Source organism: Macrobrachium nipponense, chromosome 39 (genome assembly GCF_015104395.2).
Source record: "Macrobrachium nipponense isolate FS-2020 chromosome 39, ASM1510439v2, whole genome shotgun sequence".
NCBI lineage: Eukaryota > Metazoa > Arthropoda > Malacostraca > Decapoda > Palaemonidae > Macrobrachium > Macrobrachium nipponense.
In genome coordinates, this window is record NC_061099.1 from 446,308 (window position 1) to 473,057 (window position 26,750).

The following is a 26,750-nucleotide window of genomic DNA, read 5'->3' on the forward strand; positions in this document are numbered from 1 at the left end:
TGGCCTATCTTTACTTGGAGGCCACACCCTGCAGCAGACAAATCTCAGTGTTTAAAAATATAAAAGTAAAATAGCTTTGATCAACATCCTGAAGAAATTTGACATATGGAAACGAGAAAATTGCCCTTGACTTAGTGATTCGTGCAATTACCTTCGATGAGTTTGGTTCAACTCTAGACTTAAGATCTGCAACCTCGGTCTAACTCTAGATTCAAGATCTACAACCTCGGTCCAGCTCTAAATTTAAGATCTGCAACCTCAGTCTAACTCTAGATTAAAGATCTACAATCAGTCTAACTCTAGAATTAAGATCTGCAACCTCGGCCTAACTCGAGCCTTACAATCTGTGATGGAGAATCTGCTTGGTAAGACTCGTACAGAAAACTAAAAAGCTAACGGCTAGACGGACAGAAACAGTGACAAAATGCAGAAACCAACATCGATGAGAAACCCACCTACATTTAATGGATACTGCTTTTTTTAAGCTACCTAGCAAAGTTTTTAATATACGTTTACACAAAACACAATAGAATTGTGTCCACAAGATTAGCCGAAACAGGTTCACTGCTGGGGAATGCAATTGGAAAATGTAAAAATGGCACACAAGAGCCAGAGAAAAGCAAGTTTTCTCAAAGAAGAGAGTTATTTTGGAATACATATATATATATATATATATATATATATATATATATATATATATATATATATATATATATATATATACTATACATTCCTATTTTTTCTAACAGTCGCTCCTCTCCGAAAGCTTGCTATTCTCTATCATGACCTTCTAATTTTATTATCTCTCTCTCTCTATCTATCTATCTATCTTGAACAATATCCGGTTGTTATTCTAAGCAGACCTGATCCAACTTTTCAACGCTTCTCTGAGAGCGCGCGCGCGCGCACACACACAAATGTAATTCGTAGGTATATAATATATCAATACGTAAAACATTCTTAATCTTGTAAATCTAACGCTGATTGCAACGGTCAACAAATTCTTGCTGGCGGTTTTATTTGAGAGAAGTACTATTCAACAATAATTCTATCAGATACTTATATTTGACAGAAGTACTTTTCAACAGCGATTCTATAGGATGCTTTTATTCGACAAGAAATACTTTTTAAGAATGATTCTATCGGGCAGTCTATTTGACATCAGTACTTTTCAACAATGATTCAATTTGGCAGTTTTAAGCGACAGCAGCACTTTTTAAAAATGATTCTATGAGACACTTTTATTTGACAACAAAGATTCTATCTGGCAGTTTTATTTGATAGACGTACTTTTCAACAATGATTCAATCTGGCAGTCTTAATTGACAATGGTATTTTTTAACGATGATTCTATCGGACACTTTTATTCGACGGAAGTACTTTTAAACAATAATTTAATCTGGCAGTTTTATTTGACATTAGTTCTTTTCAGCAAAGATTGTAACGGGGGCACTTTACTTGACAGGAACAGACCGCCTTGGCGCGCCGCGCCCGAAAGCAGCAACATAAATAGAGGCATTTTCCCCCATTCCGTCGGGAGGTCCGGAGCTAATGTGGACGAATCATGCTTACTAAGAATGACTACAGAACTTGATAACACGAATCACCCGTTGGTAACCATGACCTCCCTTTTGCCTCGACGTCGCCGCATTGACCCGACCGTTCGAATGGAACAGTTGCTGACGATCACGAAGCAAGTGACTCCGTTTTATGGGCGAAAATTATCGAAACGATTTGGAAATGGCGAGAGGACTGTCTGCCATTCGACGGTCGGTAGATCGATCCCTCCGCGGGACGCCGAGAGGTATGGGATAGCTGCTACTATGCGGACTAATGGCCACGCAGATACGGTGCTTCTCTAGTCTCAACACAATTATTTCAAATCGCTCTGTTTCTCGGCAGTATTCTTGTGCTCCTCTTTCAATCATTTCACGAAGAAGGCGAATGGCGACAGTGCCTTCTCTACTATAGTAGATTCACATCAGCCGTGCACTTGATGTCTAGGCCAGTCCGTTACGACGCTCCTGATTGGCTGGAAACTCGGTCTCTCGAGAGAGTTCACACAGACAGGATATATGTTCCATCTCTCCCGTCTTCTGAGGGATACTTATTTCAGGAGAGGTGGCACATACATCCTATGTGAACTCTCGAGAGAAACTGAGTTTCCAGCCCTGTGATTGGCTTATCAACAGCCAATCAGAAGCGTCGCAAGGGACTGGCTTAGCGTCAAATGCACGGTTGATGTAAATATACTATCGGTGATAGATTTGCAATTTTTTCTCTTTGTAAATTCCTTAACAACTACCTGTCTCAAGATAGTTTACTTTATACAAAGGCACACGTTTCTTCTATGCATTTCTTTTTCTTATTCCAAACAGCATGTACATATCCAACGATCATTATTGAAGCACTATTTAAAACTGAACATGATGGTATTCAAGAATTTATCCCTGTTGACCTCACAACAAAAATATAGCGGATTTTGGTGTTCATTAGGAAGTACAGTGAAGGAAAATTCACAACGCAAATTTTGGGACATTTTGAAACCTCTCATATATATCGTAATATAACCTTTTATCTTAGCACTTCCCTTGACAATAGACAAACAACGGAAATGTAGACTTACGTCAACGATGACTCTAGATGGTGAACGTTCGGAATGCGATAAAGCTCGTCCACCACACCCAGATAACTCCATTCTTCAAAAATATCCCACTTCTTTCTTAGAAGCGCAGACAATATCCGTAGGTATATACACTGAAATCTCTCTCTCTCTCTCTCTCTTTCTTACCAACTATCCCGGATTCCTAACATCGGCCTTCAATTTCCCTTCACTCTTCTTCTTTTCATTACCAGACCTGAACTAAAGAAAGTAAATAAGCTGTCTGCCACTCCTTCATCAGCACAATGATAAATTTCCTATAAATCACTGTAACATTAGGAACACGAAACCGATATTTTCTTGAATTCTTAAAAAAAATGGAACTAAACAAAAAATTAAAAAGTGTGAAGAGAAGTGTTTAGCAGTCTCATATCGTACTACATATAGTCACTGTATTACAACTGTCCCTGTTTTACTTACTGCAAATTTATCAATTGGGCACCTGCATGGATCCCACCCTTAATTACTGGTGACAGTTCCCACTAAAAAAAAATCTATATGTACCCCCAACATCTTAAAATTAGTTATCGTACCAACCTCTTGCAAATTTATCTTGAAACCGTAGTTAATAATCATCACAGGTATCATTAATTTTGTAAGTACCAATTCAATTCAAAGATTCTTTTCTTAACAGTTTTCCATTTATTTTCTCACACAGGTTGCGCTGTTAGTGGAAGTTTACTACACATGAACAATCAACATGGCTAAGTTAACTAACTGAAAATAAATTATGTAAAAATAATTTACTATCAAACATTTTAATTGCACTGTTATTCATATTAAAATGCATATATGTAAAAAAAAATTAAACAAAGGATTTCCAAGTCTGTGACCTTTTATACCCATAAAAATATACCCATCTTTTTATTTAAATCAGGCCTCGAATGTGTAACTGCACTGACCATCATATGTATTGAAAATTCAAAAAGCTTTGTCATATGTGACCAAATCAAATGAACTCATAAAAAAAATGTGGATGATCATATTCACCATGAACACTATTAAAGAGAGAGAGAGAGAGAGAGAGAGAGAGAGAGAGAGAGAGAGAGAGAGAGAGAGAGAGAGCTATTTAGATATTCACGCAAATAGCTCCCACTATCAATTCAGCTTCAACACGGGATACAGTACCTGATAACATTCTCCACCACACGTCCTTTGGAGATGTAGCCTATCCGATATGTTTCTTTGATTTTTTATTTCTTACAGTCAAGAAAAATTGAATTGATTTTGGAAGGAGGGGGAATCGGGTAGGCCTAAGCAGCAATGGAAGTAGCCTAATTAAAAAATGAATATTTCATAAGGTTTTCCTATTAGCACAGTAGTATCATAAGAAGTGCTGCTCTGTCATACACTAGCGCCATTCAGTGACATGATATAGGATATCAATGTCTTCCAGAAATATACCATTGCAAGATAAAAACACTAAGAACAGACAAAAAATTAGGGGAGAACTAAAAACATTAGGAAGCTCTACAATCCTTTTACAATTTCAAAAAATTAGGGGAGAACTAAAAACATTAGGAAGTTCTACAATCCTTTTACAATTCCAAAAAATTAGGGGAGAACTAAAAACATTAGGAAGTTCTACAATCCTTTTACAATTTCAAAAATTTAGGGGAGAACTAAAAACATTAGGAAGTTCTACAATCCTTTTAGAATTTATGTTGATATTGGGCATTATAGGATGAATTTATGATCATAATGGACAGTACAAGTTGAATTTGTGTTGATACTGGACATTATAAGCTAACAGGTTTGGCATGACTTCCAGTGACTAAACTTTGATAAACAAACAAAAGCAGACTGACAGAAGACAGCAATAAAAAACAGATCAGCAAAGAAAATCAAGGTAAAACTTGATAAGGAGAGACTGCAATTATAAAATGGTTAATGTGATAAAAAAACAATAATGATTAAAATATTAAAAGTAGGAAAATAACTAATTGGTATTGTATAAAAAGGTAACCTAACATCTGCAATGCAAAAGTGGTAAGAAACCTTTACAAGCATCATGACAATACCATCACAAAATAATCATGTTATTAACACACAAACAAATAGGTAAACAATACTGAAGAAATTAGAAAATAATACACACAATAAAACAAAGTACAAGTGTTAAACACAAGGCAGTAAATTTTGAAGCAATGCAGTATTCTAGAACACACAAGAAAAATAAGCATAGTGCAATTGTACACACAGAGATTCACAATGCCCAAATAGAACAATCAGTGATCAAAATAAGTATGCAAGCAGGCATTATTTCTATACAATTTATGGTACCCTTTTTAAAGTGGGGTCCATAGGGTTAAGCTCCAATCAGGTACAACTTTACCCCATAGGTTACATTTGAGCTCAATTAGCCTACATATTTAAAATAGCCTTTACCAGACTATGTTTCATTGTCATATGTAAATATGGTGTTAAAACATAAAAATACATAGGATGCTTTGGTACAGGCTGGTAAGCGCGTATTTTTCTATGACATAACAGCCATTTTTCGGGCCATTAATATAACTCGCCTTTAGAATTTTGGGTAGACTTATTTTTTAAGTAAAAAACTTTTGCAATGACCAATAACCAAAATACAGGTTCCTTCATAGTATGAACTTATTCTAAATTTCAATACCATTTTCAGTTTAAGTTCCTCATCATCTCCCTTAAAATTAAAGAATAAAAAAATTCCACTGTGGGGATTGGCATTCCCATAAAATATTATGGAATGCCATGTAATGGAATAGAGTTCAGACCAAAGGCCAAGCACTGGGACCTAAGATCATTTTGTGCTGGAAAAGAAACAAAGTAGGTTTGCAGCAAGGTGTAACAGGAGGAAAACCTGGCAGTTGCATTGTGAAGTACCTATAATTGTTAGGAGAGTGTGGATAGCAAAATGGAAGAAAGACAATATGAACAGGAGGAAGTCAGAAGGAATGAAAGGGGTTACAGGTAGGGGCCAAAGGGACGCTGCAAAGAACCTTTAGTAATGCCTACAGCGCACCCCATGAGGTGCACTGACGGCGATACTCCTAAATGGGCTTGGATAGTATTAAGGGGGGGGGGGAGTGAGGAAGTATGGGGTTAACGATTAATCATATCAAAATACGGTAATTCTCTACCAAAATGGATTACAATTACATAAAAAAAATTACCAACAGAACAACTTTCACAGTTTTTATAAACAGCAGGCTAGGCCTATTAACTAAGGTACTGGTAGGCTACGATGGTGACATCAACAGGCTAACTATTGGGCTAGTACTGACCAACGCCGCAATTCAGTTGTTTTAAATCACGAAAACTATTATACCTACATTTTGGTCACTTACCTAATTCCAAACGTGACGTCATCCGAAAACAAGGCAACAAAACATCAAAAGATTCAAAACTATGAAGGCAAAGACCAGCCTACCTCAAGGTAAGGATAGCACCTGGTGCTCTTCTGTTACCACTGGAATCTTTCCTTCGACTTATCGATAACTCTACATATTCTTTCCTACCACGGGCTGAAGCATTATGATAGGACATTTACAACAATAACGATGAAATTACACAAGTATTTATACACACGTTCACTAATCACGGGAGTTTTCAGGTAATACGATAAGCTCAGGACAAGGATCGCTTACTGGCAAGAAAGTATTAACACGACACTACAGCGTAACCGTAATAAGCCAATTAAATACATTTAAGTTTCAATTATTCAACCTAATGAATTATAGAGAGGCTGATTTTATTAAGCTGAAACCAAAAGTTCTCCTAGAAAGTGAAATCTTACATTTTTATCCTAGTTATAAACAGACGCATCTTTGAACTATAATAGAAACAATACTAAAATCAAAGCCTGACACTACTTTTTTCTTAATTTCCATTGAGAGAATATTACGGAATAATAAAGCAATAAAAATCTAAACTAAGTTCAAAGCGAGCGAGAATGAAATTGTTCCCCTTCAGGGTATATATATATATATATATATATATATATATATATATATATATATATATATATATCACACATATCCACAGGTGAAAAATAAGAGACAGGGTGTAGGTCCTGACCGGTTTCGGCTTTATTTTCAAGCCATTGACAAAGGACTGATACATAGTATTAGGATTCATGAGTATATATACTACAAAGACAGTACTGACGAACATACACAACCGTTTGAGACTGCAGATCCACCCACAGGCAGGTATCAAGGTAGGAGTGGCTTTCAAAAATCATTTGGCTAAAATTTACAATAAATTTTCAAGGGATACTACCGCTTAGGGTACAAGTCCACACCTGACAGGTGTCAGGTACTTATTAAGAACTCCCCCGACAATGCTAAAGGATGTGTATATAAAATCCTGTGTAAGTCTTGTGACAACTTTTACATTGGTCAAACGGGGAAAGCACTGGAAAAAAGAATAGAGCAACATAAACAATGTGTGAGATATGCACAGGGAAATAGTGGTATATTTGTACATGTTAGTGAGAACAATCATGGTATTAACTGGGAAGGGGCAAAAAAAAGCTGGTGTGTTCTAATAATGCATTGGAAAGGAATATCATTGAATCTAGTTTTATAAAGGAAAGTTACAACAATAATATGAACATCAGTCAAGGAATGTATAAACTTGATCCTTTAATATCAAAAGAAATTTGTAAACTGTTTAAATTTTAAGGTAGGCTGTAGAGATATATGGAAAATAGGATTATTATATTTGTAAACACAGTAAAGGGGTCAGTAGTGGTAATGAGATGTTCAACCCCACCTCCCTGACACCTGTCAGGTGTGGACTTGTACCTAAGCGGTAGTATCCAAGAATTTATTGTAAATTTTAGCCAAATGATTTTTGAAAGCCACTCCTACCTTGACACCAGCCTGTGGGCGGATCTGCAGTCTCAAACGGTTGCGTGTATGTTCGTCAGTACTGTCTTTGTAGTATATATACTCATGAATCCTAATACTATGTATCAGTTCTTTGTCAATGGCTTGAAAATAAAGCCGAAACCGGTCAGGACCTACACCCTCTCTTATTTTTCACCTGTGGATATGTGTGATAAATGAATCACGTGCTAAAGTGATCATAATCATCATATATATATTATAAAAATATATAATATATTATATATATATATATATATATATATATATATATATATACTATATACAATATACAATATATATATATATATATATATATATATATATATATATATATATATATATATATATATATATATATTACATATACAATATAATATATATATATATATATATATATATATATATATATATATATATACTATATATATATATATATATATATATATCTATATATATATATCTATAGTATATATATATATATATATATATATATATATATATATATATATAATATATTATGTATATATATTATATATATCAATGTAAGCATTGTGTTTTTATGCTGATAACGGGTCAAATTTTGATCTAAAAATGAAAATTGCAAGGAATACAAAACAGCCGCAAGATTAATAAAAAAAAAAAAAAGATAAGTTGGCTGACAGAATAACCATGCCACTAATCGCACTACATTGGTTCCCAGTAAAAGCAAGAATAGAATACAAAATATAGTCTTTAAAGCACTAAAATTTGGTGAACCAACATATCCAAGAAACTGATTAAATTTCTTTATACCTGAAATGAATATTGTGATCAGAAATGCGAGTGAAGCATACAGGCTATTTGAACCTAGAACAAATTGTAAGTCAGTAAGAGAGCATTTGCCATTTGAACATTGCGCACAAAGACTATACAAAAAAAATACCAGCTGAAGTGAAGATCATACAAGAATTACAGACACTCGTATTCGGCAGGAACTACGATACTGATGAGAAAACACTAAAAGACAGTTATGAAATATAAGAAGCAACTCATTTAGCAAACGTACAAGAGCCCGCCAGAGGGAATCATCCCCTGTGGTACATAAAACCAAGTGTAACAAAGCATTAGTTTTGAGTGACTGTACCAAATTAAAATGGACCTTGAAACCTTATTAACATAAGCATTAATAATGCACATATAGCATTTCGGATAGGATTATAATTTTAAATGACTCTGGGCCAGCCAAGTGAGTTACGTGATCCAGAACCATTTATCAATGTCTCATGTTGTCATACCTATAGCATTTCGGGTAGGATTATCATTTTAAATGACTCTGGGCCAGCCAAGTGAGTTAAGTGATCCAGAACCATTTATCAATGTCTCACGTTGTTGTCATACTTATTTATTAACCCTGGTCCATTTTCATTTCTCATTCAGGAACAAATCCTTCCAACCCTATGACAGTTCAGCAAAGCAATCCAAGAAGTTCCCCTTAAACCATTGTACATATGTCGTATAGTTCTTGGTGATAACCTGTTGGCCAGGACAAAGAAATGCAGTTTTACTTTAAATTTTTTATTATGAAACTGACAAAATTGATCTCTGAATAATAAAGTATTTTCTACTTTAATGCTCGTCAAGTACCCGCTGAAATAACATATGACACTCTTACCTTAGGATATCTGTGGCGCTTATATTACTGCTCTGAACATGGGTTGTGAAGACCACAGGCCCCAATTTTACTCAAATTTAACATCCAACTTGTCAAATTAAAAAATATACTTAAAAATGCAAGAGAAAGATTATGAACTGGAGATTCAGTAATTTTAGATTCATCTAAAAAATTGTCAGGGTTCAGTGCTACGATACAAAACAATACATAACTGATATAAACATTAAACAAACGACGAAGTTATCTAGATAATTTTGAAGTAAAAGAGGAGCAACTAATTAATCTACAATGAAGTACAGATATTGCATCTAGTCCATTCTCAAAGCAAGTAAAACTCCTTCCACTGTGTACTGGGTCACTCATAAACCAGTTGTGACCTCTGGAAAAAGACAGGAATTTCAGATATATAATGCTGCACTCAATTCTTGGTTGTGCCAATTTTAAATCATTACAAAATCCATTTTCTACCAAAAATTTCCCTAGTGAAACCTTCAGAATTGCTTTAAAAGACAGTACAAAATTGACCACATTAGGATATATTAAAGGTCACAAACTGACAAATTTTAACAATGACTCTACAAATAAATAAAAAAGGCTTGATAGAATTTAATTTCCACTCTTCAGAAAAACAATTTTTATCTAGTTGTCAGCATATGGAATGAATGTATACACCACAATTCATAACCACCACTGCAACTTAAAATAAATAATATTTCAGTGGCACCTCAACTTCATGGACATCTGGGCACCTGCCCTCCTGATACGTATAAAATCTGTCAAGTAACATAGATTTACACTGGTACCAACTTGCTTGCATTGCTTAGTTGTACAGCAATGCCATATAAAGTACTCAGTAGCTTATCCTAACTAGTACGTTGTCATTACCATTCAAAATACTAAGTTATTTATCATTTTTCTCCTTCTAAAAATATGCTCAATCTGAAACATCCCACATTTAACAAAATCTGATATGTTGAGGTGTCACTATACTTCCAAAACAGCGCTCCTGAAGGACCAAATAACATCAAGTTCTATATACCCTTTTTATGAACAGATGGACAGGTAGATGAAAAATACAGCAGCAGCATAAAAAGAAAATCTATACAGTATACACGAAAGAAAAATAACCATACCTGTCACACACTCATAAGAATGAAGACATAACTTTCTATGTTAGTTCACAGCAAAAATTTGGAATGTGTCATGAAACTTGAGTGAGATTTAAACATCCTCTTTTCATGCTAGGATTGGGGCTCTTACGGTAAATTCATAACAGTTTAACCAAAAAAATCAGGAAATTTATAGGACTAGTATTTATCAGGTTTATTTACAGTATCTAATAAATGATAACATCTTTATAAAAGAAAAAAAAAACTCTTACCGAGACAAATGAAAAAGTACCAGTTTCAAAAGTTTCACCAAAACTCAAATATACAGACACCTGTCTCTCTGGGTGAATTAGGACACTTGATATAAAAATATTCCTAATCATTAATAGCGGAGGTAGGTCAGTTGCAGAGCACCCACTCCCTCCCTAATTCTCGACAGGGAAAAGGCTGAGAAAGGCACTGACCACCACTGTGTTAAGCCAAAGTCAAGGATGTGCATTTTGCTACCTCATCCTATACAGTTCTGTAATTGTGTAATATACAGCAAAAGTTTACATAGCACCCAAACACTGAACATTTTGTCAATTCTTCTCCGAGGTGTTATTGAATGGCTGGGTGTAAGGTTAAAAACCATTTTTCTCAGATTTCTTGAGATATTAGACAGTTTTAATATCTGCCTAGTAAGTAAACCTAAGAACTTTTCCTTCCTTTTGATACAATTTGCTGCCATCGTTATTTTTATCCACTATCCACCTCAGTTTCAAGAGAATAAGTTAAGGAGGGGGACTTCCATACTGTGTAAGTAAATGCATATAATTAAGAAAACATCAAATATTGCTAAAATAAAATTTCTATCACTTTATTATGTATTTACTTAAATATTTAGATTTAAATTTGGAATCCAAAGGAAACTGATAACTTTATACTACCTACAAAGAGAGGCTAAATTTTGTAGATATACCAATAAATAAGTCTATGTACACATGGATATGCCTCAAATATTAAATAAGGTTAAACTAAGAATTAAAAATATACAAAAAATCTAATGATTTCCAAATAAAAATTAGAATATACACTATGACAGAACATAATTATGTTACAAAGGCCATTTCTCACTGGACCGAGAGCAAAATTAAACATTGCCAATTATAATTTGTAATTCCAAAACACTACTTGAGTCCACTGAACCAAGGGGTTAACAAAAATCACAAACACAAACACTGAAATATTAAAATAAAAGTCAAGAAAATTCTGGGAAGAAATCATGAAGAACTTCCAAAAACCAAAGCCAATACTGAGGTCTTCCTGAAATCCCAATCAGTGGAACTAGCAGTGCACCACTTTCTCCTTTATGGACAATAGAGATGATGATGTTTCACATCAACAGTAACTCCAATATTCATATTTTAGGGAGGCCTGAAACAGAAATAATAATGCAGTCATGAATAATGTTCCTCAGTCAATCATTCATACAAAAAAATAGAATAACTTTCTTTCTTCATGTGTTGTTATCTCCTTTATTCAATCACTACTTTTGTATCTTCCTTTCTCTTCCCACCTCCTGAACTTTCTTTTAATTTTCTATTCACACCCTTCAGTCTCTTCCTTAACAGTTCAATTTCCTTGCTTTTTCCCCATTCTCAAGAACACAAAATCCATCCAATTCTGAGATTTCAAAGGGCATTACAGGTCTGCTATCAGCATTCTTTATTGATAATACAGTTCAGACTTTACTAATTAAAATTAAATACTATAATCCAGGAAAATATTTGCTATGCTAACATACTATGACAGTTCTTCTTGAATCGATGAACAAGTGAATAAAATTTGGAGGCAATCACATTTGGTCTAAACACAGATAGCGAGTGATTTGCTGATATTGTCAAGGATACAGACATTTTCAAAGAGCACTTAAGCATCATCATAAATGCTTATAAACTTATACAATTCTTTTCCTACTACAAAAACCACAACCTTCCACTGGGTTAACAAATTTTAGAGATAAAAATTCATCTTCAATGCAAAACATTAAGTTCAAGTATTCAGGTCTAACAAAAATAACAACTTTATAAATCTGGGTGCAACTTACCTAGAAAGCTTCTGGAAAGTGTCGTGGGGAGGTTATTTTCCCAACTGGAAGATAAAAGCAATACAATTTAATATTCAAAGTACACCAAACCCAACTTATTTGCAAAATACTGAACAGACGCTCCTCTACTTACAAACGTTCCGAAAGGCAGTTCATATCTTGATTTTTTCGTGAACGGCAGTTCGTATCTTGATTTGTTCATAAGTCCAATTTGATCTAGTACTCAGAGTCAATACGTACAGTACTATTTATGTTTTTTCTTCCTAGAACACAATACTAGTACTGTACTATATTTTAGAGTATTTTATTTATACAAAATCATACTTAAAACCAAATAAACTAAATACATTAAGCAAATTATGATAATAATCCAGTAAAATACAGTATTAATTTACGATCACGGTTGTTTGCATCTCTGAAAGTTCGTATGTAGAAGAGTGTTGGCATCCAAGTGACTACAACATTACCCGTAAAAAAAATGAGTAAGAAAGGACACTACCTCAAGATGAGACTCAAGTTTTTCAATCCCCACAAGGGCATTACTATACCATAACATAAGATCTAGAGTAAAGATACTGGCAGTCACACCCGAAGGATTTAAGATATGTACCAATGTACGTTCATGTCAATTAAAGACACACACTAACTCATTTTTTGCTCATTATAGTTATGAAGGAAACCAAAAAGGGGTGAAGCAAAGCGGCCCTGAGAAGCTGCTGAACGCATTTTGACTTGGTGCAAACAACAGAATTGGAGGAAGACAAAAAACAACAGAATTGGAGGAAGACAAAAAACAACAGAATCGGAGGAAGACAAAAAACAACAGAATCGGAGGAAGACAAAAAACAACAGAATCGGAGGAAGACAAAAAACAACAGAATCGGAGGAAGACAAAAAACAACAGAATCGGAGGAAGACACAAAAATATTTGAAATAGGAAAAAGTAGAACGGAGAGGACTGGAAATCAATGAAAGAAAAAGAGCGTGTCTGGGGACTGGATAAGAAGCAAAAGAAAATCACAGCCTGGGAAAGATGAATGACTGCTGTGGGAGGCATGAGGGTGAGCAAAAACCATACATCACATGTAACAGGTAGTGTGTTTGAGCAAGATACTCAGAATTGCATACAAATGTAATTAGGGATTTTGAATTCCTAAAATCTATCTGCAGAGAGTTTCTGTTAGCTTGGGGACAAACTAAACCCTGAAGCAGCAATTGTTAGGCACTGAAAAAGGGCAGCAACAGCATGAACAATGTGGAAAAGGATTGCTACACTACAGAAAAATAAGATCATCCAATTATTAACAGATCAAAAGTTATCAAGATAAGAGAGCACAAGATAATAGGGATTTAAAAAAAACCTGATTAACATACTGCAAAGACTCCAAGCAAAGGTATGTTGGGAGGATACCATTACAAATAAAGAACTTAAAGATGTGGCATCCAGAGGCTAGAAAATCAGCAGAAGATTTTGCTATCCCAATAAACAGAATAGAATTATTTCCCATTTTATACCTAAACTTACATTTAGATTTTCTTTTTGATGCCGTGAGTGCCTTCTTAATAGTTGTCCAATCATCTACTATATCAGATTCTTTCAACATATAAACTATGTACGGCCCAGACACTGTAGTTGGTTTTTTGCGTCTACGGTCTGTTGAACTGTTGGAACCCTGGAGAAGAGAAAATACAATAATGTCAAGCATTTAAGTAGTATATATAAATAGTCCCTCCCAGAACTTAAAAAAAATGTTCCCAACACATGAAAGTACACACAATCCTAGAACTGGAGTATGATTCACATCCAGCTTTGAGGTATCATAATTGAAATAATTAAGGTGACCTTATAACCTACTGATTTCTTCACTCTCTTAATACTATTGCTACTATGAAGCCTTTTTCACAAGTTTTTACTACACTTGTCACTACAAAGCCTATCTGTCCAGATGAATTGACAAGAATAGTTTCTCCGGTCTGGCAGACAAAAAGCAATCTATGAAAAGGTTTACAGTAAATGAGCTCTGAAAACTGAAGCGTTACACTAAACGGTTTGAAAATACAGGAAAAAAACCCAGGTAAATAAATAGGAATTTTTTACATGAACAGCAGCAGCAGATGGTAAATGCAGATCTACACCAAATGCTGTTTCACCACTGGGTGCTTTGTCTGAATGAATGCTAAGGCAGATAGATAGACTACGAAAGTTTAGCCTAGGCTTGAAAGGGACTTACAATATACTATCAAGTTAGATTTCAAACCAGTACCAAAATTTTCAGTAAATGATGAAACTAACGGTGATAAAACTTCTCTTCAAACACAAAAAAATTTCTTGTAAGAAAGGCACATATCATGGGTGATCCATTTTCTATGCCAGCAAATGTAGAAATTCAGAGAATAGATATGTACTATATTTCTAAAATATCCAATAAACAAAATGAATGGCTAACCTGTCTGTGTCTTCTGCGTTTTCTGTGAAGATTCTGTTCAGCCCACACTTGACTCGTTACATCTACATTATTTCTGTCTTCCTCTAACCGACGGATCTTCTCCTCCAGTTCACTTTCAATTGTGTCCCACAACATGACTTTTTCATTCTGCTAACAAAAGGCAGGATATTCAATGGTACATAGCTGGTAGGTGAAAAAATCATTAACAATTGCTGGTAGATGAAAAAATCATTAACAATCACATCCAAAATGCTCTAATGATATTTTTCTTAGAAACAAAACACTGATAAAGAGTAAAACACAAGAGCACATTTGTTTAATCAATAATATAATGATGTATAGCACTAGAAAAGTATCACCACAATACACTAGACATCCCAATCTTTTAAGTCCATTTCAGCAGTTTGTAAAAGATGCAAAATTCATGGGCAAATGATACAGGTTATCTCGAGTGGCATACTGTTATGAATAATACTGAACAATAGCATACAGCAAGTTATACAGTCTACTTGTGTCGATTTTTTTTCAGTACAGTACATCATTATATACAACAATGCGCAGTTATTTAGCTCTGCCAGGTCACTGTCCCAATCAACAGAGGCAATCGCACAAATTCATTAGAGGCAACCATACAAATTATAGTATGCCTAGGCTACTGATTTCTCTGGTATATCAACATAAAAGTTGGTTTGTATCGTTGTATGAATAAATTTAATTTTGAGCTGTTAACCAAAGGCCTAAACTTTTCCATAAGCAAAGCAAAATAGTTTGAGAGAGAGAGAGAGAGAGAGAGAGAGAAGAGAGAGATGAGAGAGAGAGAGAGAGAGAGAGAGAGAGAGAGAGAGAGAGAGAGAGAGAGAGAGAGAGAGAGAGAGTTAACCACAAGGAAGCAACAGACCTGCTGCAAGGAAGAAATATGAAGGCAATAAATGAACACCTTTCAAAGTAAACAGGATGTAAAGGAGTTTCAACTTTCATTAAGCAAAAAATTTCACCTACAACACATACTTCAAAGTTCTGCTTTGCTGCCAGCATTTCTGCTTCATATTTGTTTTGAATATTCTGTAGACGGTATTGACGTAAAATGCATGCGACTTCGAGTCGAACACGCATTGCCTCTTGAAGCTCCTCAAGAGGCATCAGGTACTCGGTTGCTTGACCTACTCGCACTTCCTCCAGCTTTGCTTCGACTTGAGTAACCCGTTCACGATATAATCTGTCAAATAAAAGGTAAAAAGGGCTTATCAATTCATCAAACATACAAAAGGCCTCGCTAATCCATCATATCTTAGTCTGTACTTTGGCCTTACTGACCACAACTCTGTTGAAAGATTTGTGGAAAAAAAAAAAAATGCTGTAAATGGCTTGTTTGTTTCTGCTATTTGTAGATATCTTATTAATGGATGTTATAAAAATAAAGATACTAAATGGCTGGTTTATTTCTGCTATTTGTAAATATCTTTTTAATGGATGATATATAAATAAAGAATAGATACGAAGTAAGTTGAAAATAAAAATAAAAATAACTACTTATGGTAGCCCACAAAGGAAAGCATTCTAGGTTCTAACCCCAAAACTAACACAATAAACAATAAAAACATAAAATATGAAAAGTGAAGGAACAAAGATAGCATCAATCAGCAAGACAGTGTATCTTCCAAATCCTGAGTAATCTGGTTATATGAATATATATCTTTAAAATTATTAAAAATATATCAGCATGTAACCTATTACTATAAACGTATTTATTTTCTTAAAACCTTTTTCCAAGTGAGAATACTACTATATGTGGTCAGCTGAGGACAGCATGCTATTGTTTGACTACTGCAGCTATATATAAAAATTTATCAGAAAATGACACTTTATACACTACTGTAATTATCCAGTAGTTGAAAATTCATGGTTATAAATCATTGAGTAGTACATAACTACATCAAAGCAGGATATGAAAACAAACAAAATTCTACTTACTGTTCTCTAAGAAGAGAAAACTGCCGCTCAAGGTCTGACAGATCAGCCAAGTATTCACCTCGTCGTCTGTCACATTCTTCTTCATCTAACTCTAAAATTGAAAAATAATCTTATGAATATACGTATATACATGTACATACACTAAAAAGTTAAATAGTTAATCAGACCTGAAGTATATGGTACACAGGTAAAACTACAAACACTAAATATACAAAAATCTAACTTAATGGGGACGTATACCACATAGTATATATAGGTTATAATTACGTAAAAAACTTACATTATCCGTTTCTTGATTTTTCTCAATTTTTAAAACTATAGTTGGCTAAATATAAAGACAAGATACATGGCTAAGAAGACTATCAACCCTTAATGGATGGATTGATCCTCGGGAGTAGTAATAACAGGTTTGGGGTGGTGGACGGATTGATCCTGTAGATAAACAACATTACAAGCCATCGATTTGGGAAGAATCAGGCAGGAAAGAGGTGCCAATACTTCTATAGCTCATAAATTCACTAATGGCAACTTTCACAATGGCTAAAACCAGGGAGCCGGCATCTCAGGACTTCAGTTCTGCTTGTAATTTCAAGAGGGAATGTATTACATCTCTGCCTCACATGACGTCTTTTAGTAAATTTGCTCATAAATACATGAAGGGGTTGCTGTTGTTTTTAGATCTTGTCTTTTACGATAGTATGTTGGTTTTAAATGTAATTTTACAAAGCAAAGTGCAAATCAATATTAAAAAACATGCAAAAGCAAAAAAAGGTTACAGAATCTTCATTTTCGGTAAATTTTCATAAATATTTTTCAACAAATAGCTAAGAATTTGTTACTGATTTTATTTCTTATCTGTTTTGATATTGTGTGAGTAGTAATTATAATTTTACAAAATAAAAATAATTATTATAATATATATATATAAAAGTTAGTAAATTTTATGATTGTCTTGCAAGAGGCCCCACAAGGATTGCAAATAGTCATTTTCAACTTCTCGTGGAATGTAGGGAAAATTTGTTTGATTTTTTTTTCTTTCCCAAAGTACGTTGCATATCTTCCTCTTTCCACTGATGCGTTTTTTTCGTAAACTGGCTGACCTCAAAGCTTACCCGACCTGAGGAGCAACATATGAATATATTTACCCGTCCAGTGAGGGTTAATACTTAATGGTATAGGCCTTAGCTCTAGTCTTAAACAAATGACGTTACTACATAATACAACTGTTCACTAACTGGAGAGAATGTTTATCTCTGTAGTTATTGGTGATTGAAATATTCTTTACATTTGTTGATCAATTAATACTGACTGACTGATATAAAATTATTCACACCTATAACTGATGCCTACATAACTTGATTTTGCTAAAGTATTAGCCATTTCCTCTAAAACATGGTATTGTACATAAGCTTAAGAGAATAGGATATTATTAAACTTCACAATATACATTTGATTTTTTTAAGGACTGGGTTCTTATCTATTATATATCCAACTAAATATATATATATAATATATATATATATATATATATATCTATATATATATATATATATAATATGTAAATGAATGTGGCATTCAGCATCGAAACTAGGTAAAGTATTAATCATCAGAAATAAAAATTACAAAATTTCCACGGTGATGCCTTGAATCAATCATAAAATGCAAATTACCATAAAGTTACCATAAAGTTAAAGAGATTTTCACAAAATTAATGTCAATGTTTCAGTCACAATTTATGCTAACAAAACTGAATTATTTTTTTGGGCTATTAGTACATTTTACAGTTTTGTTATGTAATGACAGACAAGGTGCATATTGTTAAAAAAATAAGTCTGGTTAAGTGACATTTTGTTGCAGAGAGCAACAAAAATATATATAGGATGAGTTGGCTAGCCTATGAGATAGCGTTCTAATAGCACAAAATAAATCTGCATATCATACCAGTCTGATTGGCCTTCTTATGTTTAATAATAAAACAAGAACTTTAGACGTTTAAACTCCATTTGGTATTTCTAAGTAATAACTCCGCATGGACTGCAAGGAACGTTCCCACGAATACGAAAGCCACTAGGGATTGGGGGGTCAAATGTACTTCGCTGCATTTAGTACTAGCCCCTGGGGGGGGGGGGTGTGGGGGGGGGGGGTTAATTACAGTTGACTGACAAAAAATAACAGTAAATTCTTAATAGACAATCAAGATGCTATAGGAAAACTCAATTTCCAAGGCAATGCCCGACATGGAGCAATTACTTAGATCTACCATTCCTTTTTCATCAAAATCTGGTCGCAACATAGGGTAAAACACCACCGACTACCAACCCTTATCACGCTGGACGGGTCTTATTCACTCAATATTTAATTGGTGAAAAAAGAATACAATTACAACTCCAAGCATACCATTCAAAAGATTGAAGTTTCGTCAACATAATGTGATATATGAAAGCCCCATACAAACTAAAATAAGCATGTGACGCTCTTCGTAAAATATGTTTTCAAGGCAGTTTTGAAATCCAATATGGCGGCTACTGTGTAGATGTGCAGGTTCTGATCAGTGACAGACACCATCTTTCCCAGCCTTCCCAGCACTCATTTGAACAATGTTAGCATATATATGTAACGTTTATTGATCTTACTCAAGATTGCAGTTGTAATCAGCACAATAAAACAACATTTTGTTGCCTATATTACTGAAAGTATGAAACTTTTTATTCCCGGGGTCATGGTTTGAACTGAATTCATTTTTACCTTGTAATCGGTGGTTTTTATCCTTACTGCCATCACAACTGAAACTCCACAGTGCTTATTTGATTGTTATTATACACATTTTAGTCTCAATTCACTCCACATTGCACTTTAAACAAGTTGCTGTTCCTGGTTCCTAAGCGCGCGCGCCACAAACAGTTACGAACAGCAGACGACGAAACTGCAAAGTTTTATTCCCTAAATTGTTTACTTTACTCGTTATTTAGTTCAACTTTACTTTGTTATTTAAAAATGTTAATTTAATTCATGTATATTATCCCTTTTTTGCAACCAAATTACCCCGAAAAATTACAGATATTTCTAAAGTAGATACAATCCAATGTTTCTAACCTTGTCGTACATCTGGCTGCCGAAAACCATAGAGGAATGACTACAGATAACTGGATTATATATTTTTTTTTTGCTTTTTTTTTTTGCTAGCACTTTTCATTGATTTAAGTCTATATTAGTATTTTGATTTTCTTTAATAACTGTATGCCAGAAACTAAATGTAACCAACTTTAATGTTGCATGCTAAGAATGGCAAAATCATCGTTGCCACATTAGTGGAGGCTTCACACATACGCCGATTCATTATTATATACTGTTTCCATGAATTCTAGTTGTCATAGTAATGCAATAATGATAAAATTGCTTTAATATTTATGTATATATACTTCCAATACATAGCCTAATTTCACCAATTTCAACGTTTTGTGTGTAGTCTTATACCCAGTTTGGAGGGTGAACACATACTGAATGGCAACAGAGAGAGAGAGAGAGAGAGAGAGAGAGAGAGAGAGAGAGAGAGAGAGAGAGAAAGGAAGGTGAAGGAACGAAGAAGGAAAGGGGTGGCGGTGGAGGGGGTGGGGAGAGGGTAGGTGGAGCTTTTTAGACGTGTTCGTATCCATTTCTGCATAATAGAGTTTTTGTCTCTTGGTACAAGGACAAGTGTCGTTATTCTTTTCGATATGTGATTCACAATACCCTAATAAAGTACGGCACTGGGTGTAATGCACTATAGCAAAATCTCGTTCTGATACGAGTGTTCGTTACTAAATAGGTATTGCCCAAAAACGTGCTTGCACTGTCTCTGAAACCCATAGTAGGTATGCTGCTTAGTTGTCAATCAAGTTTTTTGTCATCAAATATTTTTTACAAGCTAGCTATTGAATAAATTTGTATTTTTCTCAATCAAAACATATGCCCCTCAATGCTAACTTTTCTCTTTTTACAACTTTCTGGTCATTGCAAATTCAGCCCCATAATTTCTTATGGTGCGTCACACTACGGCGATAATCCGGCAGTAAAACATCTTCATATATCCAAAAAGTAAATAATAAAGATATATATGCGCATTACGATTATAACAATTACATGAATAGCTGATAATCTGCATGAATAACTGGTAAACTGTTCTGCAAGAAAGTTGAGTAAAGCAATTATTTACAATAGGTACGAAAGTCAAGATGTCGTGACGTCAAAATACAAGACTTAAAAGAACGTTCTAATTCCCAAAAATAATTACTTAAAATTGAGTCAGAATCGAGTTACTTTTTCAATAACGAATATTTTCAAATTAATCATCATAAATATGTAAAATATTAATGCTTTACTATTTATTTAAAAAATTATCTAAGTGCACGCTTCGTCGTCGTCTTCTACCAAAACAGTTGTTTACTAAAAAACGTCCTGGTAAGGGACTGTGTTCTGATTGTTGTGATGAAAGTGCCTCAGCATCTGTGGGTACAAGTGGTGTGCAGATTATCACAGGAAATGGGAAGTTTATTGACACAAGCGACTCCGTAAACATTGAGATGGCGTCAATCTTCTAAATAGGGAATAAAACATCACAGCAGCCAAACATCCACCTACAATCAACGTTTGCCACCCTCCGAAAAAGTACATTATAACGCGTCCTGACACCGGAGATGGGCATCAGTCGCGACTTGTTGTTGGTGAGAAACGGAGATAAAGACCATCTACTCTCCTTTCGAAGTAGTATTTTCTCCAAAGTTAGAAATTAAGGCCAAATTTTAAGATTTAAACTGAGGGTACTGAAAATGGCGCCCACGGAGGTGGAAATCTCACCAAACGCTTTAGAAATTTTTACTTACAACTAAAAATGTTTCGAAGATTGACGCCATCTCGATGTTTACGGAGTCGCTTGTGTCAACAAACTTTCCATTTCCTGTGATAAATCCGCACACCACTTGTACCCACAGACGCTGGAGCACTTTTATCACAACAATCGAAACACGATTTCTCACCAACAACAAGCCAGGAGTAAACAGCTGTTTTGGTAGAAGATGACGAGAAGCGTGCTCTTAGCTAATTTTTAAATAAGTAGTAAAACATCAATATTTTACATATTTATGATGATTAATTTGAAAATATTCGTTATTGAAAAAGTAACTCGACTGACTCAAATTTAAGTAATTATTTTTCTGAATTAGAACGTTCTTTTAAGTTCTGTATTATGACGTCACGACATCTTGACTTTCGTACCTATTGTAAATAATTGCTATACTCAACTGTCATTGCAGAACGTTTTACCAGTTATTCATGCAGATTGTTATCAGCTATACATGTAATTGTTATATCGTAATGCTCATATATCTTTATTATTTACTTTTGTTTTTTGGATATATGAAGATGTTTTACTGCTGGATTATCGCCGTAGTGTTACGCAATCGTTTTCGGTCCATGGGCCTCTGTCGGTTTTCGCACCATAAGAAATTATGGGGCCGAATTTGCAATGACCAGAAAGTCGTTAAAAGAGGAAGTTAGCATTGAGGGGCATATTGTTTTGAACTGAGAAAATACAAATTTATTCAATAGCTGGCTTGTAAAAAATACTTGGTTATAAAAACTTGATTGACAACTAAGCAGCATGTCTACTATGGGTTTCAGAGACAGTGCAAGCATGTTTTTGGGCAATACCTATTTCTGTAACGAACACTCGTAACAGAACGAGATTTTGCTATAGTGCATTACACCCAGTGCCGTAATTTATAAGGGTATCGTGAATCACTAATCGTAAAGAATATCGACACTTGTCCTTGTACCAAGAGACAAAACTCCATTATGCAGAAATGGATACGAACACGCGTATAAAGCTCCACCTACCCTCTCTCACCGCCATCCCTTTTCTTCGTTCCTCCGCCTTCCTTTCTCTCTCTCTCTGTTGCCATTCGGTATGTGTTGACCCTCCAAACTGGGTATAAGACTACACACAAAACGTTGAAATTGGTGAAATTAGGCTATGTATTGGAAGTATATATACATAAATATTAAAGCAATTTTATCATTATTGCATTACTATGACAACTAGAATTCATGGAAACAGTTTATAATAATGGAACGGCGTATGTGTGAAGCCTCCACTAATGTGGCAACGATGATTTTGCCATTCTTAGCATGCAAACATTAAAGCATGCAAACATTAAAGGTTACATTTATTTCTGGCATACGATTATTAAAGAAATTCAAAATACTAATAAAGACTGAAATCAATGAAAAGTGCTAGCAAAAACAAAAAAGCAAAAAAAAAAAAAACGTAGTCGTTCCTCTATGCACTTTACCGTATTCGTTCCTCTATGGTTTTCGGCAGCCAGATGTACGAAAACGTTAGAACATTTGATTTATCTACTTTAGAAATATCTGTAATTTTTTCGGGGTAATTTGGTTGCAAAAAAGGATAACATACATGAATTAAATCAAAATTTTTAAATAACAAAGTAAATTTAAACTAAATAACGAGTAAAGTAAACAGTTTAGGGAATAAAACTTTGCAGTTTCGTCGTCTGTCGTCGTCTGCTGTTCGTAATTGTGTTTATGGCGCGCGCGCTTAGAAACCAGAAACAGCAACGGGTTTAAAGTGCAATGTGGAGTGAACTGAGACCAAAATGTGTATAATAACAATCAAATAAGCACTGTGGAGTTTCAGTTGTGATGGCAGTAAGGATAAAACCGCCGATTACAAGGTAAAGAATGACAGTTCAGTTCAAACATAACCCGGGAATAACAAGTTTCATACTTTCACTAATATAGGCAACAAAATGTTGTTTTATTGTGCTGATTACAACTGCAATCTTGAGTAAGATCAATAAACGTTACATATATACGCTAACATTGTTCAATATGAGTGCTGGGAAGGCTGGGGAAAGATGGGTGGGGGCCGTCACTGATGAGAACCGTCCATGCAAAACGTAGCCGCCATATTGGATTTCAAACTGCCTTGAAAACATATTTTACGAAGAGCCCACATGCTTATTTTAGTTCGTATGGGGCTTTCATATATCACATTATGTTGACGAAACTTCAGTCTTTTAAATGGTATGCTTAGAGTTGCAATTGTATTCTTGTTTCACCAATTAAATATCGAGTGAATAAGACCCGTCCACCGTGATGAGGGTTGGCCTGTCGTGATATTCTACCCTATTGAAGCGTAAGTAAAAATTTTTCTTAAGCGTTTTGGTGAGATTTGGACTGCCGTAACCACCCTTTGCCCCCTTTCACTACCCTCTGTTTTACAAATCTTAAAATTTGGCCTTAATTTCTAACTTTGGAGAAAATACTTACTTCGAAAGGAGAGTATAGAGGTCTTTAGCTCCGTTTCTCACCAACAACAAGTCGCGACTGATGCCCATCTCCGGTGTCAGGATGCATTATAATGTACTTTTTTTGGGGTGGCATGCATTGATCGTACATGGCCTGCCGAAGGCCATGTGGTGTTTTACCCTATAGCCTGGTGCCTAAAGGGCACTGAAGCTTAATTAACAACAAACATTCCTAAACTGACATAAGCCTACCTACAATAGGGTAAAATACCAAATGGCTAACTGGCAGCCACCTCTACCATAACACAACCACCTTCCTGTAAATTTGAAATTACGGCCTTAATTTGTGACTTGGGAGAAAAAAACTCACTTTGAGAGGAAAGTAGAGGTCTCAAGGTGTTGCTTTGATGGACGCTGGTTCATGACTAATGTCTATCCTGGGTTACAGGACGAGTTGTACTTATTCGGGAAGGTGGTCGAGCTACGGTAGAGGCCAGCCATTCAGTATTTTACCCTAATCACCTTACTTCTGACAATCTATAGCCTACCTATAATGTAAGGTAAGTGAATGTAAGAAACAATCAGGCCCGATACTGAAGTTAGGGTGGAATGGAGGTTAGTATGCAGAGTAGGGGGTCACGAATTACTTGGGGTCGGGGTCCAGGGGGATCAAGCTAGGTTAGGGCACGGCGTCGGAGGCGAGGTCAAGTTGAGGTTAAGGCAAGTGTGTGTAAGTCGTACTCCCTCTCAAATTCCTGCTAGGCCTACGACAGCCCCGCCTCCTCACCCTGCCAATGCTAAACAGCGATACGAAAGGACCCTACCTGAGGAATCATCAGACTCTGACCCATCCGATGAGATCGACTCTTCTAAAGAACTTCCTTCCGAATCAGATTCTTGGTCCTGTTCGCCCTCGTCGTTGTCACTTTCATTGTCGCGCTGTCGCTTTACTCCGGGCATATTGTCCTCGATGTCGTTTCGTCCCTAAATAGTCGGAGCTTTATATTTCCATCATCATAGCACCCGGTCAAGTTTCCGCTCATTCTCCAACAAGATCGAAGTGTCTGGTTCACAACCTCTGCGCGTATCTATTCCATCACTGGGGGACATTATTTGGTTCTATATACATAATCTGAGCTAAAAATGGCTAAGCGTCTAAATAATTCGCACGAATGCTTCTTGGGACTATTATTAGGCGAGAAATATTTGAAGAGGTGGAATCTCGTTAGCGGGCTACACTTGTAAACAAACTAGACAACTGTATGATGACTGGGATCTTGGTTCTTTTTTACGTTCGCTCATAGAATAATTTTTAAAATCATATAACACATTTCTTTGCAACTATATACAATATTCAAACTATCCTAATCATTATTTTTTCTTTTATTTTATCATTTATAGCACTTATTCGGCCTGTGAATAAGTGCTAGATTGAGCGCAATCAAGATGAATAAAATAACAAAATTGATTACCCGAAGTATACAGTGGGGGTTGGAGAGACTGGAGGTGAATAGAACAGATATATATATATATATATATATATATATATATATATATATAATATATATATATATTATTTTTAGAAAATGTTTAATTATCGAAATGCACACAAATGTGAAAAGTGACCAGTATTACACACACACACACACACACACACACACACACACACACACACACACACACACACACACACACACACACACACACATATATATATATATATATATATATTAATATATATATATATATATATCTCAAAAAAAAAACACCATAACGTGACTGGAATATCTTGAAGTAATCAAAGTCCACAATTATGTAAAATGAGTATTAAAAATACATAAAAGACGGGAGCTTTCGTCTACATGATCAGTAGACCTCATCAGCCGGACTGATATTTCTTTTCAAACAATATGTACAAAAAAGTTACGAAGGACAGGCAGGACTCTGGAAACGTCCCAAGGGAGGTAACCAAAAAACCAAAACAAACTATCTTAATCATGTTATTCCCTCCCTCGTTCAAATGTTCTGGCCAAAAGGCGAGCCGATCGTCGTGGTTGAAGTCCACCTCTGTGTACTCGGCTGTTCCCTCGTCCAAAACTTCTGCATCGGCACCTGCAATGGGGGTTCTTCCTTCCAATGCCTGGGCAGGAGAAAGAGAGACAACCTGGGCAGTAGGAGTGGTGCAAACAACGTCTGTACTAATATTTATATTTTTAAGAACCAAATAATTTAAAAATGTATCCTCTTGGGTAAATGATTTGTTAAAATCAAACACGTTTAAAATATTAATAAGAGCCCCTTCAACTGCTCTGCCACTACTTGCGCTATTATCCTTGTAAATTACTCTCGCTCCTTCCCAGTCAATTACATGCCCTAACTCTAATGTGTTTGAAGGCACCACGCGGAGAATGGGTGAGATAGCCTTCCGTAGGGGAGTGGTGCATTTTCGTATTTTAATGGATAAATTAGACAGGTTATGTAGAAACTCACCATGGTTGAAGGTTTTTAGGGAAGGTCTCATTTTAAATTTATCTTCACTGAAGAAAAAGAAGCCTTGTGTTTGGGGTTCAATTTTTGCATGGGTTCTGGGGATAATTTTTTAGTTGAAGGACTAAGTATTATTAATTGATTCAATTATCAAAATCAAGA

The 26,750-nt window shown here is 35.1% G+C and overlaps 3 protein-coding genes across 7 annotated transcripts in view; 1 reads left to right on the forward strand and 2 right to left on the reverse strand.

Moving 5' to 3' along the window:
• The window catches only part of LOC135209988 (Fanconi anemia group M protein homolog), a 99,742-nt gene extending 93,430 nt beyond the window's left edge, over positions 1-6,312 (reverse strand). The window contains exon 1 of one of the 4 annotated variants that reach the window (XM_064242712.1): positions 6,069-6,264. In XM_064242712.1, the coding sequence (XP_064098782.1) occupies positions 6,069-6,184 (116 nt within the window). In that variant the 5' untranslated portion in view covers positions 6,185-6,264. Of the gene's footprint in view, positions 1-5,985 lie in introns of all 4 variants that reach the window. The other 3 variants (XM_064242711.1, XM_064242715.1, XM_064242714.1) reach the window with 3 other exon arrangements.
• The window catches only part of LOC135209990 (uncharacterized), a 45,410-nt gene that overhangs the window by 660 nt on the left and 18,000 nt on the right, over positions 1-26,750 (forward strand). The window lies entirely within an intron of this gene.
• LOC135209987 (breast cancer metastasis-suppressor 1-like protein) lies at positions 9,069-25,370 on the reverse strand. Of its 2 annotated transcripts, none has more exons than XM_064242709.1 (7): positions 24,926-25,370; positions 16,798-16,888; positions 15,835-16,042; positions 14,827-14,976; positions 13,905-14,052; positions 12,380-12,423; positions 9,069-11,706 (listed from the first exon to the last, which is right to left on the reverse strand). In XM_064242709.1, the coding sequence occupies exons 1-6, from the start codon at positions 25,059-25,061 to the stop codon at positions 12,380-12,382; spliced, it is 777 nt and encodes a 258-aa protein (XP_064098779.1). In that variant the 5' UTR covers positions 25,062-25,370; the 3' UTR covers positions 9,069-11,706. The 2 variants fall into 2 exon arrangements, with proteins under 2 accessions (XP_064098779.1, XP_064098780.1); XM_064242710.1 differs by having other exon boundaries at positions 14,827-14,973; positions 24,926-25,369.